Raw genomic sequence first — 17,823 nt, forward strand, 5'->3', positions numbered from 1 at the left:
GGCTTAAGACGAAATTTATACAATTCAAATTAAGAAACCAACTCGCTTGACTAATAATTTGATGATATGACTGCAATTCATTGTTTTTATTTGCGCTGTAACACATGAGAAAACCAGTCTAGAAAGTGAAATATTCTTATAAATTCGAAGTTAAATGAAAGACACATGCATTCATGAAACATGCTGATTTTTTTATCAGGTATAATTTCTATCAGGTATCATAATTGTTTGGATTTTTTTTTTTATATATTTGTTTAATTGGATTATAAATATCCCTTAAAAATAAATTTAAAAAATTAATTTGATAGATTTTTAGTATAACATAATCATCTTGATAAAAGACAAACTATATTTATATAGAATCAAATTCATATTAGATTAGCCTAATAATTTTTACATAAAAATTTTATTAGCTTTCAAAACGTTTTAAGTGACTGATTTAAAAGTGCATTATTTGTCTAATATAAACATAGCAAAATACTAAACCCTAGACATGAATCCAAAAATCTATTAATTTATTAATAAATTCTCAAACCTAATAATTTAATAAGGACAATAATAGAATTACTTTTGATGGTAAAATTATCGACTTGATAGGGGTTTTATATATGTATATATAGTTTTCTTAACCATATTACATGGTCCAATTCTCTCTCATAATTAGAACGTGAAGTACTCGTATATGTAGTTTTCAATTTATTAATATTTGTGTTTCTCTTCTTCATATTCTGACATGATTCTATATTATGTGTCCTGTGTTCCTTGAAAAAAATGTAATCAGAAATTAAAAAGTAAAAAAGTAATGGGATTTGGCTGGGAAATTTGAATGTGGGCAACCCAACTGTAAAGTTGGTGGGGGAATTAGTCCTCCAAGATTATGATGGTGCTTGGTCGGGAGTAGGCAAAGTCAATTTGATTTCGAGAGAGCCAGCTGTACAAAACTTATTGTTGTAATATGATAAATGATAGATTTCATATCACACACATAAAAATATAGTTTTTTTTTTATTTATTTTTTTTTATATTGGATACTTAATGATATAATAAAAATTAAGAGTTGTTATTTATCTATTAAAATTTTAGTATTAATTTATTAATTAAGATGTTATTTTGCATATATATTCTTTTAACACTTATCAAATCAGTACATATAGTCTGAAAGAAAATAATATTTATATTCCCCACATATAAAAATTGTATTATTTTCATATCATAATATTTTAGATCTGATAACATTCATATAAATATAAATCATAATTTTATTTTAAATGATTTGCATTATATTTCAATTTTATTTTAATACTTTGGCTCAAATCAGGATAACCCATCTATATAATATAGTTGTATCACATTCTATTTTATAGATTAAAGACGTCATTATATGGTCAAGACTATATGTTTTCCTCAAATACATAATTTTTTTTAAGGAAAATATGTAAATGATATTTAATCATATTATAATCTATTTCTAGAAACATATGGAAAATATGAAAAGCAAGAATCAAGATCCAGTACCTTTCAAAGTCCCAGTGATAAAAATTCGGATTGATAAATACCTTGGAGATTGCATTATGATTGCTTTTTATTCAATCTTTTTTATTTTATTTTTCTTTTTCGAATTTTTGGTTTTGGAGGGCATAAACTTCCCTATCAACCAAAAAATGAAAGAAAAAAAAAAACAAAAAAGAAGAAGAAGATTTCAGTCATTCAGTGTCATTAATTCAACTTCTGATTTTAAAGAGAGCGCGAGAGAAAGAAAGAAGAAAAAAGAAACGTTTTACTTTTTGGTTTCTGAGTTTTTCGCTGGTATTTTGTCTTTTTACTAATAAATTTTAATTCCAATTTCATATTTTAGACTAAAAAGAGTAATTTAGGGAAACAAAAGCCTAGAATCAAAGATAATTTATGTAAAAGATGTAAATATAAATTCTTGCAATTATTCCTTCTTCTTTTACAACATTTCAAGTTGTAACAACTTCTAAGAGCTTCAACTGCCTGCTTCTAAATAAAAATAATAGTCTTTTTAATTCTTTTCTTACATTTAATTTTTTTTCTTTTCCATGCTTAATTGACCAAATATCTAGTCAATGTTTTACTTCTATTAATGAACTCTTACAACATTTGTAAAAAATAAAATAAAAGAACTTTATTAAAAAAAAAAAATTCTGAAGTGTTTAAATATAAAATCCAATTCAAACACTTAAAATGTAATATAAAGGATGTTGGTCTAGTAGTGACATCCTCATACCTACAGATCTTTTTTATTTTTTTATTTTATTTTATTTTTTTAATGCCCCATACCTACAATCCTGAATTAATAATTAGTTGCTGCTTTTACCAAAAAATAATAATAATAATAATAATAATAATCAGTTACTGGTAGCCCATCTCTAAGCCCAAAAAGGTTAACTTGGAGTCCAGGTTGAAATGCAGATTTTCCATGCTTGGTTTTCATAGGTCCCCGTCCCCAGGAAGGGATTGTTTGGGTTTTAACCACCATCTCCACCAAGTAGTCCATTTAGTTGGGCCCAGTAAAGTTCTACGAGTCGGCGTCAGGCCTAGTTATCAGTATACCGACCCATTTACAGGTACAACGAAGTAGGCCTTATAAAGAATGATTTGGGCTGCCTTGCTGGACTTACTGGAATATTATTTTAAAAGCCTTTTTTTTCTTTTTTTCTTTTTTTTCGTTTAATTTTTCTCTTGTTCTCCGACTAGAGAGCTGAAGTAACACTCTGATAACGTCTTTTTTTTACTAAATTATGGCTATAAAAAAAAAAAAATTCTATTTTTAGTAAAAACAAGTACAACACGGATCAAATAAAAGCGAATAGAATATTTTTGGTTAATAAAGTAAATAGAATATTATATTGAATTGATATTCAAAAAAAATTGAAAATATAGACGGAAAGAAAAAAGAGCGACTCTATTCTCTTAGGTCACTTTCATGTGATTGAAGAAAAGATACCGGAGCATTCACAATTTTACATTAAACCAAAAATAAAATGAGAATGATTAAGTTAAACACCCTCATTTATAGCCCCAAGGAGAAAAACTTTTTTTTATTGATCACTAAGGTTACTTGAAGATAGAACCTCACAAGTATGGTGTAATATGAACATTACCACTTGGTTCTTTCCTCGTAGACGAAAAATAAATAAATAAGCACTCCCTCAATGGTTAAAATTAAAGTTATATATCATAACCGCAGATACATTTGGGAATAGGAATTTGGAAGCACAATTTGAGGGTACTCAGAAACACTTTGATATAAATACTCATGACAAATTTTGGTTCGTTAAAGATGTATATAACATAGTTTTTTTTTTTTTTTTTTTTTCTCTTTTTCCTTTTTCTTTCTAACTCTGTCTAATTCCTGAATCAAACTCAAGCCACAAACCAATTATCTTCTAGGCTATCCATTTTTCTCCGCCTGCCAAACCTCATATAGTTTATTTTCACTACTAATTATCTCCTCACAAAATTACATACTTTTTCCATATATATGTACATCCAAATTGCAGAAAGACAAATATCTGTAATAATTAGGGATACCCATTGGTTGGTACTCAGTACTTCTGCTTCTATCTGCTTATCCTCAAATCAACAATCACCGAAAGAACACTAAAAAAGTTATTTAAAAAAAAAAAAAATTTGGTTTTCAAAATCAAAGATGCTCTTACTCTATATCTGTTTTATGCCTTACCCTAGTGATTGCGTGGACCAGTTCTGCGTGGTGGACTTGTTCAGATCTTTTTAAAAAAAAAAAAAAAAAATTAGAGTCATTTTTTCTTTTATTTTCCATATGACCCATCTACAATAGCTAAAGCTATTCAAAGCCAAAGTTCTTTTGTAGGGCTTGATTTTTGACAAAGAGTTTGGCTACGTAGACAAGTTATGGTTCACAAACCCTATACCAATCCAAACTTATACCTTTCCTAAAGGACCTAATACTAATTCCAACTTGTTGGGAAGGACCACCTAACATATACCCTAGGAAAAACTCAGACAGGTATAGTTATAGCTATGGAATGGAACAATATTGGTCTTAGACTTACATTTGATGATATCTAAATAAATAAATAAAAACAATAACATTTCAATTTTAATTTTAATGGTATCTTGTTTTTTAATATAGTGAGGACCACCTTTCATATGCAAAGTATAGCCCCACTTATTTTTCGTCCCCTTTACATCCAATGATCAACAACCAGACCTTTTTTCGTCGATCAATAATGTGGAAATCATAAGGTTTCCCAATCAAAGTGACAGTTTTCCTAGTGGGGTACGCTTTGCTTTTTTAACGATTTTTCTCGGAGTACCACAGTTTTGTATATATGATTAGATAATACGTACGGGTCATTGAATGGAGTCCGTGTTTAATGTCTTCATATTTTTGGCCTTTATTGTTTGAGAGAATTGTTATTAAATGGAGAAAATATATAACCACATAAAAAAGAAAGCAAAAAAGTTCGAGTACAAGATATGTATCAGATGCAGGAGATTATGTCCGGCTCCTTAGGACACATGCTGACCTGAATGTTTTATGAGAATTTCCCTTGTTTGGCCAGAGGGAGTGTTCTCAATTAATTGGCTAACAATGGGGGTGAAAAATAAAAACAATAAGGGGGAAAAAAAAATGTTCAATGTCTTTTCTGTTTATAACTTTGATCAGTTTATTCTCCATCTTAAAATGGCTACTCAACCGAATTAATAATAAAAATGATGATAACGATTTTTTTTCGTTGAGCAAAAAGTTGAATCTATGTTATCACCAAAAAAAAAAAAAAAAAAAAAAAAAAAAAAAAAAGAAGAAGAAGAAGAAGAATGTATGTTTAATTTGGGTCATATCGAATGTGTGTATATAATTGTTAAATTTCTTTTCATATAGTTCACAGGAGAAACCATAACATATAATTCATCTACCTAGCTACTATTAGACATGTGACGTGCCTACATACATAACATAATGTGTTTATATTAAACAATTTTTTTTTTTTTTTTTGGAAGCAAAATGATCAAAAAGAATAGTTAATTAACTGACTCTAGCAGGAAGATATATTGTATATTATGGATATTGTTTTTAAAAAAATAAATTAAGGAAAAATAACAAGACTGATTTTTATAATTAACCTCCACAATTAAATATAGAAACAGAAAAACAGATCGAAACCACAAATTTGTTGGAATTCATTCTCTATCTGCTTTATTATTTTGTTATTTTATTTATTTTTTACCAGGTTGGTGATCCATTCAACTAAGCAAACTATAAGACCTCGATTTGATACGTCAAAGGTTGATATGTGTTAGAAAGTTATGGATATTTTAGTTTTATGATTTGTATATGGTTAGATATATTTATTTAATGGACAATATAATATTTCTTAGAAATCTTTTTCAAATTATTTTGTATATGACAGAAATCTTTTTCAAAGTATTTTGTATATAAAACGACCCCTCTGTAAGAATTTATAAAGTCGAAGTGGGAATATTCATCAATAAAAAAAGTTGAAGTAAGAATAAAAGTCAGAGGAATATTCAGCAATAAAAAAAGTTGAAGCGAGAATAAAAATCAGAGCACTTTCATATACAAGTATAGGCAACAGTTGAAGTGAGAATAAAAGTCAGATAACTTTCATGCACATGTATAGCCGCGTCGCAGCAGATTCACTTCTTTTTTTTTGGTTGATTTGCCCCCAGGCACCCTTTTCCTCCCTGTAGACTCAAATCCAGCGTAAGAAGCATAGACAGTAGTATTTGTACCAACTGAATTACCATACTCATCTACAGCAGATTTACTTGTCGTGTCCATTTTAATACATAACAAGGGAATATATTTTCAAAATGTCACTTTATTTTGTTAAAAAGCAGATATTATGTATTTGATAAGAGATTATATGTAATTATCACTTAGGTCAAATTACACCGTATCCGCATTTTGACAAAATTAAAATATTAGAGGATTATATATCCGTAGAATTATCATTTTTGATACCATTTTTCAGTTTTATATACCCTGATTAGCTTTACATCTTTACAAAATCCTTATAAGTTATAACAATATGATTCCATCCCTTGTTGATGTGCTTAGTGTAGTCTTTTTTTTTTTCCTTCTTTTTTTTTTCGTGGTCTGAATGGCCCCAAAAAAATCAAAATAATCATTAAAGAAATGAAAAAAACAATACATATATAAGTATGATATTAATCATGAGTTTTATATATATATATATATATAAATTACAATATATTCTAAACTAATAAGAAAAAAAAATTCATCTAAATTTAGTTAACTTCAGAATTTGAAAGTATAATTTTCAATATTTTACCACTTGGAATACAAGTGCCTAAGTTTGACTAAAGAAAAGTAAAGAAATTGAGCAAGTGCTGGTAGCTTATGAACCGCCAATTGAATGGACCAATACATGCAGAAGCAATAGACGTGTAATAGGTAACATAGTACGGCTTTAGCCATCCAGCTAGAAGGGTTTTGGAATGTTGTCCAGAAGAAAGATACGCAAACCCAATTCCAAAGATCTGATGAATTTTTGAATAAGATTTATCATCATATTTCAAACCCCCAGTACCCCCCCTTTGCTTGGCTGTTTCTTCTCAGTCCAAAAGATATCCTATCAGTCATCACCATTCATCACCACCTTCTTCTGATCATCCAGATTCAAATAATATGTATATATATATATATATATTGAGGATATTAACAGTTTCACTTGTTAAATATATATATATATATATACAATCCTGTCACAATGGATGACACGGGCAACAAGTAAACTCTAAGCACCAAGAGTTTCCTATTTTCATATAATTGTAAAAACTTTTAGCACCGAGAGTTTAAGCCCACAAAAAATTATTTCGTTGTAGCAAAATTATACACATATATTATATATAAGATTGTTTTTCTAAAAGGTTAGCAAGGAAGAGACCAGGAATGGTCATCAATTTTCTTGATGAATCGTGTTATATTATATATAAATGATATTTTTTATCCTTATTTTATATTGCAAGTTGCTCAAATTTAAACCAAAAGTAGTGTAAAAAATTACACGCAAATCCAACGAGTGAAATTGATCACCAACAAGGATCCTATGTCTTTCATCTTTTCAAGATATGTTTGTCTTTCAAGTTTTGTCTTCAAGTCTTAGAAATACATATTTCTTTGATATTTGTGTTAATTTTTCTAATTAAATTAACCTTATTTTGCTTCTTCACCTTTTTTTTTTTTTTTTTTGTTGGGCTTATTTTCTGCTTTTAAGAGCTTATATTCTGCTTTCTTCTCCTGCTAGTTTCAACAACGATATCAATAATATATAATATTACTAACAAAACAGAACTACAAGACCTACCTCAGATTGCTTTTGTTATTAATTTGATGGTATATATGCAGTACTACATCTAAAAAGGAGAAAATAGATTAATAGGCTTTTTACTCTGTTTCAATAGGGTACAACCCTCTTATTTATCAAACTAGTTTGAGCGTATACACTTAGGAAATTTGACTTTATAGTCCATAATATCTTTAAAGCAAAACAAAGATATCTAGAGGTAATTAAAAAAAAAGGAGAAAAAAAGAAAAAGAAAAAGAAAAGGAAAAAAAGAAAAAAGGGACATAAACAAAAATCAGAAACTCTCTGATTCTCAAAACCACTCCTCTTTTGCTGTGCTTATTTCTGCTTCATTTTTGTGGTTCCAAAGGAAACGAGTCACTTCTTACTTCATCTTTTGGCTGTCTAGATTCGCCAACTTGGCTAGTGTACTCCACACCACCCCCCTCCAAAAAACCATTATAAAGCAGAGCAACCTGAGCATTTCTTGCTCACAAAACCAAATACACCTTTCAAGTTAAAATCCCTCCAAAACCATTCTTTTTCTTTTGAAGTTCAACCCTTTCTTTTTATAGTCCATAGTAAACCAGCCTGTCCATATTCTATAATCAGAACCAAAAGCCTCTCCTTTCCTTTATCCACACAATGGCACAAAGCTCCAGCTCCTATTGGACGCCAAAACAGAACAAACTGTTTGAAAAGGCACTAGCTTTGTATGACAAAGATACCCCAGACCGCTGGCAAAATGTAGCCAAGGCTGTTGGTGGTAAAACAGCTGAGGAAGTCAAAAGACACTATGAAATCCTTTTGGAGGATCTTAGGCAGATCGAATCTGGCCGTATTCCATTTCCAAACTACAAGTCCACTGGCAGAGACGCGGATGAAGAAGAAAGGTATACAAACTTGTACTGATTTTTAAGTGTTAATTTGCCATAATGTCTTATAACTATTAAATTTTTATGGCAGCTGTAGATTAATTGAATTAAAAAAAAAAAAAATAGTGCTCAAAATGGTAAGCTACCGACACACGCACATACATTCATATATAGTTGTATATAAAGTATAGGCACACACATATCACATTGACATGTAATATTTATGGGTAAGAGATTGAAAATTCCAAAGATTTGATAACAATAAACGTGTATGTGAAATAGTAGTTAAGGTTTAGGGACAAAGAGTGGGGTTGGAGGGCCATGCCAAAAGCATGAAATGAAAAAGTGAAGAAGATTTAGATTGATTACAGATCATTCTCAAAGGAGGTTGATGTATGTGGTCCTTCATTCATCCAAGCCACCTCTTAGCTACAGTTGTTGAAGAGCCATCCCTCTTCCACACTTTGGTTAGATATGAGATTGATCCTCAAAAGAATCTTTAACTCCATTCAACCTCTTATCATGTCCCTTGTTTTTATAGATTTGCCCACATGTCATGTATTCCATCTTCATCCTTTTCCTTTTTTCTGTTAAAAATAATAATGATGAAAGGACAAGTAATATGTACGTGAAGCATTTTTCTGTGACACAAACTTGCTTTTCATAATAATTTAAGATAATAATAACTAATTGATTGCCTTGCTGTTTTGGTTTACAGGCTTATTAAGTATCTTAAGCTGCAGTAAATCATGTCCAAATCCACCGGCATGCATCCACGTGATATATATGATATAATATCTACTGTGGATCTCTACAAATGGATCAGATCGCTCTTTTTAATTAGCTCTTTTTTCTCTGTCTATTATGGCATGATCCTAGCTAAGCAATATTTATAATCACCATCAGATTATGATGGTATAATCTATTTTGCATGTTTCTGGTACTGTATTTTGTAATTTCAAAAATTGTAATGGTTATTATGGTTTGGATTGTATAAGATCCTTTTGTTAAGTAAATATCAATGGCAGAGTAGCAATCAGCTTTTGCAGATCTGCACCAAAAACAAACTTTTTACACTCTGCCAATATCTGCATGCATAACGTTCCCAGAAGAAGTTAGCCCAAACAAATAATAATAAAAAATAAAGGAGACCCAAAAAAAGATTCTGCACCAAACAAATCAATTTGACCAAACAATTAATCAAACTAAATCAAAACCGATTATTAACAAAGACGTTCTGACTTGGTTTTGGCATTTTTGATGTTTTCCAAGTTGGCCAATCCAGGCAGAGGATGAATCTGCATATTCATATACTTTCTTGACAGACAAGGAATAAATTGTTTTGCCACTTGGATTATCCTAAAGGGACCATTAGGAATCAATAGCAAGTATATTCTCCCAGAACAAAAATAGAAAAAAATTAAAATTAAAATAAAAAGTATGTTCTCTGTCATAGCTTTAATAACCGCACCATACTTCACAGAATTGAACTGTTTGAGAGGGAAGTCATTCTGATCACATATTGCAAATTAGATAACTCATGTTCATATCACATTAGACCTTGTATTCGCATTCAACTATCAGATAGAAACTCACACAGATTTTTTTTTTTTTAGCGGTTACAATAATTTCTAGAAACTCACACAGATTTTTTTTTTCAGCGGTTACAATAATTTCTACTTTATCTAAAAGTGAGTATATTTCCGATCCACGAGCTTATGATATAAATATGAAAGACTTGACCAATCCTACTAATTTTATATAAAGTTGTTTGTATCTACACCTCTAAATTTTGTACTAATTTCCATTTTATCTTCTTACTTTGCATTTGTCACTTATATTTCCTAAACTTCACAGAAATATATATATAGTCTTAACTGTACAGAAATCCACACCCATGCCTCATAGGACTTTAGCTGCCAAATTTTAACAGTTATAGATGATAAACACAAAGTTCAAGGGCGAATTGCAAATTGGTGCAAAGTTTAGGATGCATAGTGCAAAAAATTAAATGTGCTATTATTTTAAAATCTCCAACACAATTTTTCAAGTAAATTTACTAAAAACCCCTTGAATTTATTTTATATTTTTCCTTTTATTTTTATTTTTTTACTCATTTTCTCTTGGTTTTATTTTCCCTAAATGCAGCGGCCATTGCGGACAAAATACTGCCTAGTTGAAGCAAAAAATGCAATGAACGTTAAAACAATTGCAATCCAATATCTAGTTTTTCTCCTCGGCATTTTCAGGTTAACGATAAGGTTCTAGATGCTAAGGTGCCCCTCTCCCTTTAGGGTGGTAGAATGGCTGTGAAAAAGAGAGTTATAGTAAAATAAAATCGGTTCAATTGGTACTTTATTCCCATCCATATTGAAATTGTAAATTTGAGACGAAAAATAGTAATTGATAAAAATAAAAAATATGATTGGGTGGCTCTTTTTACACTACTTAATTTTCTACCCGCACTCCATTTTCATGTAAAATTACTTAAAGCATCCTTTTGTTATTATTATTATTATTATTATTATTATATTTTAAAAACCATCAACTTCTTCGATAAAATGGGTTGCTTTGCTTCCTCTTACACTTACATATTAGAATTTTCCTAGGTCGATACAAGAGTCTCCGTTTCATAGTCCTTTGGAAATGATTGATTTACGAAGTTTAATTTCTTAAATTAATAATATTAGATCATTTAAATAAAAAGGCAAAAAAAAAAAAAAGACCAATTTGTTTTGTGGATTGCTGGAAGAACGAAATTAAGGGCTAAAGCAATGGCAGAGCCACCAATGCAACCAGTGCTCCCGAAACCGACGGGTCTATCGTGAAATTCGAGGCTAAGTGTGGTGTTCTTCCAATTGTCAGAGGCATTTGCATAATAGCAGGAGAACAAACCCTAAAAAAGAATGGAAAAAAGGAAAAATGTTAAGGGGTTTCTGGTAATTCGAATGGAGAGCAGAAGTGTAGGTAGCAAATTTGTCGTGTAAAAAGTGGCTCTGAATATAATTTTTGTGGCTCAATTCCTCTTTAGGCTTCCAGATAAAGAAAAGAAGGCCCAATACTTTAAAATTCCAACTGCGTTTGTGTCGTTCTCAAATTACAGAAGTTATCATCTATCTCTCTCCTGTTCTCTTCAATTCTTCCTAAAATTGTCTAAAGACCAAGTCCAATTCTCTCCTTTTAAACCTACAATACACAAACTATCAATTGCGAAACTCTAGAAATAAATAAATAAATAAATATTTATTATTTTTGTCAGATAATCAAGCTGGGCAGGGCCCATGGTTTGGATGTATGGGCTTGGTTGGGTTTGCTTTCCCAGTTCCATGCGCATGGCTCATGGGCGTTGTCTCTCAGCTTCAACTCACTATGGTTACCAACTAAGTAAGAATCTGTTTAGTAGTAGATTTTTTATTTTATTTTTTAAAAGAAGAAATTTTATTAAAATGCCAATGACCATTTAGTTGTCCATTAAAAAAGTAAACATAATTATATTGCCACTACTCTATTTATGGGTAATCTTTAAAATTATTTTTCTTTTTCTTTTCTTTATAATTAATTATTAGTAAAAACCTTTTTGTAAGCAATAAAATTTTTTTTTACGCACAGAGGTGCCCTGATGCTAAAAATCCATGAATCATATATATTCACCTATTATTTTATTCTTATATTTTTCTATATTTTGTATTTTGGAACTTTTTTTTTTTTTTAAGTTTTTGCATATATTAATTACATGTAAAAAGGACAAATATATTATTACGCTGAGGATCATATTTATCTATTTAACTCAACGGTAAATTTATTTTTTCATAGTAAATATCCTTTTTGGGGTATTGACTGCAATGCTTGCACTTTTGCATCCTAAATTTTTGTGTCTTTGCTCCTCGTCTATCTGTCTCTTCCACAAAAGTTCTCGATCCCTCAATTATATCCGTCATTATTCCTTCGTTTACAGTCAACAAAGCGGACCAAACTAAGACCCATTCCTCCCCATTCCTCTCATTCAAACAAATCGACCCCCATTCTCAGATCGACGGCAAAAAGACATAAATACCCCCAATTTAAACCACACATGGGCTGCACATGTCCAACCTGTTAATGGTTGATTGGAAATTGTGTAAGTGAACCACCGGTGCAAACTTTAGCCAAGTTTGGAGTGCATTTTCTATTTTATTTTTTTTTAAAATGTTTGGAATGTAAAGTGTTAATATCCATATAATTTGGGATTCTAATTTTTTTTTAAATTGTAATTAATTAAGATATTTAATTATTATTAATTAATATTAACAAATATTTTTTTTTACAAAACATTAACAAATATTTGAAACAATCAAATTACTAAAATTAAATAGGAAAACGGCTCAATCTAAATCTTACCCTCTCTTTCTATCTATCCTTTCTCTCCCTCCCTTCAAATTAAATCTGATTAAAATAGAACAAATGGAAAAACAAGCAGCAAAATCACTGCATAAGAAAGTTTTTGGGCGAATGCGATCTCAGATCTGGCTTTAGATCAGCCATTTTTGAGGTCAAAAAAAAAAAAAAAAAAAAGGTGGAGAATGGATAGGCAGCTTTTTGGTTGGGTTGATGAAGAAGATTAATAAATAAAGTTTATTATTATTATTTTTTATATATATAAATTTGAAGTTGATGCTAAAGAATGATTAAGAAGGAAAGGTAGATGAAGAAAAAAACTTTCATTGGCCAACAACGAAGTTTGTACACCTCCTCGTTTTCATAGTGGCCTTCATGTCAATTCTTGCTGGGTGTTGGTTTAACCTACAACTACTTGCCTTTAATTCTTAAATTTTGGTTCTTATTTTCCAGAATGTCATAATGTCCGGGTAGGAACATTTGTTTTCCATGGGTTTTTGGTAGCTGTTTCTCATTTTCTCATCAAACAGTGGTGAGTCTGGCTGGATTGATAAGATAATTATCAATCAAAAATTAAAAAAATTAATAATAATAAAGAAATGATTGTTGAGATCTGTTTCTCAACTCTGATGTGACAAACAACCAGGGAAAAAGCGAACATCAAAAATAAAAACGAATTAAAAGACGAACGATTTTTTTTTTTTGAGAAATTTTTTTTTTTTAGATAAAATAAAGAAATTGCTGACTCATTTTATCTAACACCTTGGTAAGTAGAAAATCATCTACGCAGTTTTTATTTTTTTTTATTATTACATCAACCTGATCAAAGCTTTGTACAAAATCATTAGAGAGAGATTTTGTCAAACACTACCTATCCATAAGATGTAGCATAGATTTTTAACAGTAAACATAATCATTGGAGTTGTTTCAGCCCAAACAATCTTTTCACATAAAAACAAAATAAATTGATAATTTAATCAAAATTTTCGTGTGTCGACAGCCTAATAATAAAGTCCCTATTTTTTTCATAGAATAATCACAAATTCAAATCTGACTTCAATCGCTTTTGCAACTAATGACTACTATTTTGGCAGTTTCATGAAAGAAAAAAAAATTAAAAGACTACTCTTTGGCAGAGTTTTTACCTCTCCACTAACTTCCCTTGGCAAATCGTTGCGTATCTCACTCGATTTACATCGATATTCGTCGATATCTTAGTGGATCCAACATTATTAGTTAATCAAACCCAATGTAAGAAAATATTGAATCCTTCTCAAGCAAGTTTGTAACCTCATCACCTTATCTATTTTTCTAAAAAAAAAGGTGAAAAATATAATATAAAATGTATATGAATCTTGGATGTTTTCGCATCCCATTATAATAACAATAATATTTTAATTGTTTTTAATAACTTTTGCATTCAATTCAAAGTCAAAGCAATAATTGTATTCAAGGTATCTAAAATAAATGAAATTAATTAAGCTTGTGAACTCACATTAGGTTCCAAATCATCAAAATCTAATTCACATTTTAAATACGCAAGACGCCAATATTTTCCTCAAAATACATTAAATAATTAGAAAATGACAAGTTCCAGTAATGGATAAGATGTTTAATTAATCAATCTTCTTGTATCAAAGAGGCAAGAATTTGCTTGAGTTTCCTGTTATAAACGATGGGACGTTCCACTTCAGCAATATGACCAGCCTTCTCTATGCACTCCAGCGTTGCTTTGTCTCCAATTTGCCTGCAATTAATCATATTCAAAGTTTAAGCTCTCAAATAAATAATTCTATTTATCATCACTTATGGGATTTATAACTGCTTATTTAACAATTTAATTGGTTATTTTTACCATCTTATTTTTCTCTATTAGTTTTTAGTTTTAAAGAATTAAAAAAAAAATAGATAAATACAATCAATTATTAATTGTGACAAATAACAAAAATTCACCTAAACTTTTGATTGTTGACCGATGAACCAAAAACTCATCATTTAATGGAAGCCATGCATGCATTCTATCCGCTGTTATTTATCTATGCTCCTTTAGAAACAATCTACTAGTAAATTTATTTATTTTTTCAACAATAATTCTGAATTTGAATTTTTCTATATTTAAAACAAAAAAAATCAGACATATATAAACATTAAATGTATTTATTTATTATGTGTTGCTTAATTGTATCAGTGTAAATTTACAAAATTGTATAATATATTGATGAATGTTAAAGCAGACTTACTTCTGTACAAAATTGTATGATATATTGATGAATGTTAAAGCAGACTTACTTCTTCAAGTTCAAGGCAGTTTCCATGTCAAAGATATTGTCATTTTCTCCCCATAAAAGACTAATCCTCTGCAAGAGGGGAAAAAAAAAAAAAAAAAGCATGATCATTAAGTCAATCTTCATACCTAGTTTGATCATTTAATTAAACTTATTATTATTAAATGGTTATGCACTGCCTAATTTTAGAACATAAAATCATGAAATAGTGAAAATGTGATTCATTTGGAAAAGAAAATGTTTTTTATATATTTTTAGCTAGGTAATTTCCATCCAAAGCATGCATCAACTTTTTGGGAAAAATTTAAAAAGAGAGGAAGATAACAAAATTTGAATTGGGGTCTTTTTTAAAGATGACAACATGTTAACAACAATTGGAAAGTGCTGATATATATATATATATATATAAAGATATTAAAAATGTTGATTCAATTAATAATATAAAATTAAAAATCTAGTTTAGACACGTGACAATCCTTAATTAATATTTATCAATAAAATGAAAACTAGATTTCCAATGTATTAAACTTATACATTTTCAAGAAAAAAAAAAAAAGAAAAAGAAAAAACTTATATACATATTAAAAAAACCATCTACCACACTTAAGTGGACAACTTACATTGAAGTGTTTGAAGCAGGAATTTCAGTCATGTAAGAGGTGGTCCCTCTTGCTTTGCAAGTGTACTACTTGTGGTTGGAGAAATAAATTATAGCCCATCACTAAGCTTTTCATATTTTTAGTTTTTATTAATAGTATCTATTCTAAAAGGAGGAGACAAAAGGGGCATATTTTGAATTTACAATCTCATATTTTAGATACAAAGAGGTTTACTCTTAATGTCAACCTTATTTAACATCATATTATACAAATTTGAAAACATTGATTTATATATTCATAAAAAAATAAAAAATAAAAATAAAAAACATTTATTTATATGATATGTTGTATATATATATATATGTATGTATATATTTATGTAATGGATATGGTAACATAAATGATGTGAAATTACTTAGTAGTTCCATCCTATATATTAAACTACCTTCACATAAATATACAGGACCTACACGTTCAGATTTCACAAGTGGGCTATATGTACTGTTTGTGAAAGGGGATATTCATATGAACAGGTTAAGGATGAGTTTAGTGACCAATTCCTCATCACTGACATCTTAAGGGACCCCGTTTATCAACAAAGACATCTTAAGGGACCTTCTAATTGTCGAAATGTCAAAATGTACGAATAATGCTTAAATTATCCAAGACGCTCTAGAAAAATTGACCCTTTGCCAAAAACTAAATCTGATTAATTATAATATATATATATATATATATATATATGTAGCTATTTCATAGAAAGCAACTCCAAACCTGAGGGTAATGGGGAATCATGAAGTCTACGTCATTGATGACCAAAGCGTCCAAGAGTTCTTCTTTCTCTTTCCGATTGTCAAACATTACCTGCCGCCGTTAAAAATTAAAAAAAAAATAATATATATATATATATATATATATAGTTATTATTATTGGTATATGATCATCATCAATGAAATTAATACTAATATGATAGATCATCAATTAATTTAATTCTAAGTTATAATTGACTTTTTTATAACAAAACAATATATGAAAAAAAAAAAAAAAAGTTAAACCCGTGGTATTAGTGTGTTAATAAGCATCACATTAGCATAGACCTTGTTAGTGATCATTATCAAATCGTCATAGTATTTTTCCAGTGAAACAGGATGCATTCATATGAATGTCGTCTTTTTGGAGGGGGAAAAAAAAAATGGCCATTATAAGATGAAACATGATGCATTATATACATATTTATACATACATAATTGAGTATAGATATGTACCTCCAAAATATCTTTGTAAATCCAATTGGGAACATAAGGGAGCTTGTACGTAGCAATATCAAAGAGATTTCGCACACCCTTGACAGTATCAGGAAGTAAATAATCAGGCCACCGTGAAAAGCCAATCCTTTTCAGCGATTCACTACTGATTGACTGGGTCAACGCAATGGGAGAGCAAGTCACAACCATGGAATCCACCAAACTCGGATACAACTCGGCCATTTTAAACCCCACTATACCTCCATAGCTCAAACCTACCAAGGTGCATTTCTCTATTCCAAGCTTCATCAAACCTTTTGCTACGCACCGGGCCTGAAAGTCCGCCGTCCGATCGGCTTTGTCGGTGATTGAGCCACCGAAGAATATAAGATCGGCCACATAAACTTTGTACTTACTTGCCAAAGCTGGTACTTGGAATTGCCATGTCATAATTCCATCCATAGCAAAACCATGAAGAAAAACCACCGCTTGCTTGGGCTTGTTTTGTAATTTTGCTTTTTCAGTGGGGACCCAGAAGTTCATCACCGTCCCTGGCTCTATTTCCACTGTCTGAGGTCTCACTCCCGCGGCTAGCTTCATAAAACCATGCAGCAATGGTTTGTATATTGTGATAATGTTCACCATTGTTGTACGGATCGCGCGGCTCTCTGTGTTTTCTCTTGTCTCTTGAAAATATAAGAAAGGAGACGAAGATATACAGTTAGGAATATATTTTATATTTGTATATTTCTCTCTCTTTTTTTTTTCATAAAAAAAAAATCGAAAAATATATTTAATGTGTTTAATTCGAATCAAATTGACATTACTAGATATGAATAAGTCAAAACAAAATTAAAATAAAGTAAAACTTTTTTACTATTTTAAGAACAAAAGCAAAATTGAAACTTGTAACTCTTGAAAGTATAAGAAAGGAGACAAAGATAGGAACTTTTTTTATACGTTTATTTTTATAAAGAATTATCATATAGACTAGATAAAGATAGAAACTTGTTTTATACGTCTCTATTTTATAGAGAATTATCAAATAGACAAGACAGGAATCTCTTTATATATATACACGCATAAGTCGAAAACAAAACTTAAAA

The 17,823-nt window shown here is 29.8% G+C and overlaps 2 protein-coding genes across 2 annotated transcripts; one reads left to right on the forward strand and one right to left on the reverse strand.

The window, feature by feature from the left end:
* Positions 1–7,504: 7,504 nt before the first annotated feature.
* LOC107404308 (protein RADIALIS-like 3) lies at positions 7,505–9,265 on the forward strand. The gene is made up of 2 exons (XM_016011256.4): positions 7,505–8,233; positions 8,934–9,265. The coding sequence occupies exons 1-2, from the start codon at positions 7,986–7,988 to the stop codon at positions 8,959–8,961; spliced, it is 276 nt and encodes a 91-aa protein (XP_015866742.1). The 5' UTR covers positions 7,505–7,985; the 3' UTR covers positions 8,962–9,265.
* A 4,779-nt stretch (positions 9,266–14,044) lies between these two features.
* On the reverse strand, positions 14,045–17,576 carry LOC107403371 (uncharacterized). Its single transcript, XM_016010248.4, has 4 exons — positions 16,739–17,576; positions 16,248–16,337; positions 14,879–14,946; positions 14,045–14,336 (listed from the first exon to the last, which is right to left on the reverse strand). The coding sequence occupies exons 1-4, from the start codon at positions 17,360–17,362 to the stop codon at positions 14,210–14,212; spliced, it is 909 nt and encodes a 302-aa protein (XP_015865734.2). The 5' UTR covers positions 17,363–17,576; the 3' UTR covers positions 14,045–14,209.
* Between the last annotated feature and the right edge of the window lie 247 nt (positions 17,577–17,823).

Source organism: Ziziphus jujuba, chromosome 9 (genome assembly GCF_031755915.1).
Source record: "Ziziphus jujuba cultivar Dongzao chromosome 9, ASM3175591v1".
Classification (NCBI taxonomy): domain Eukaryota; kingdom Viridiplantae; phylum Streptophyta; class Magnoliopsida; order Rosales; family Rhamnaceae; genus Ziziphus; species Ziziphus jujuba.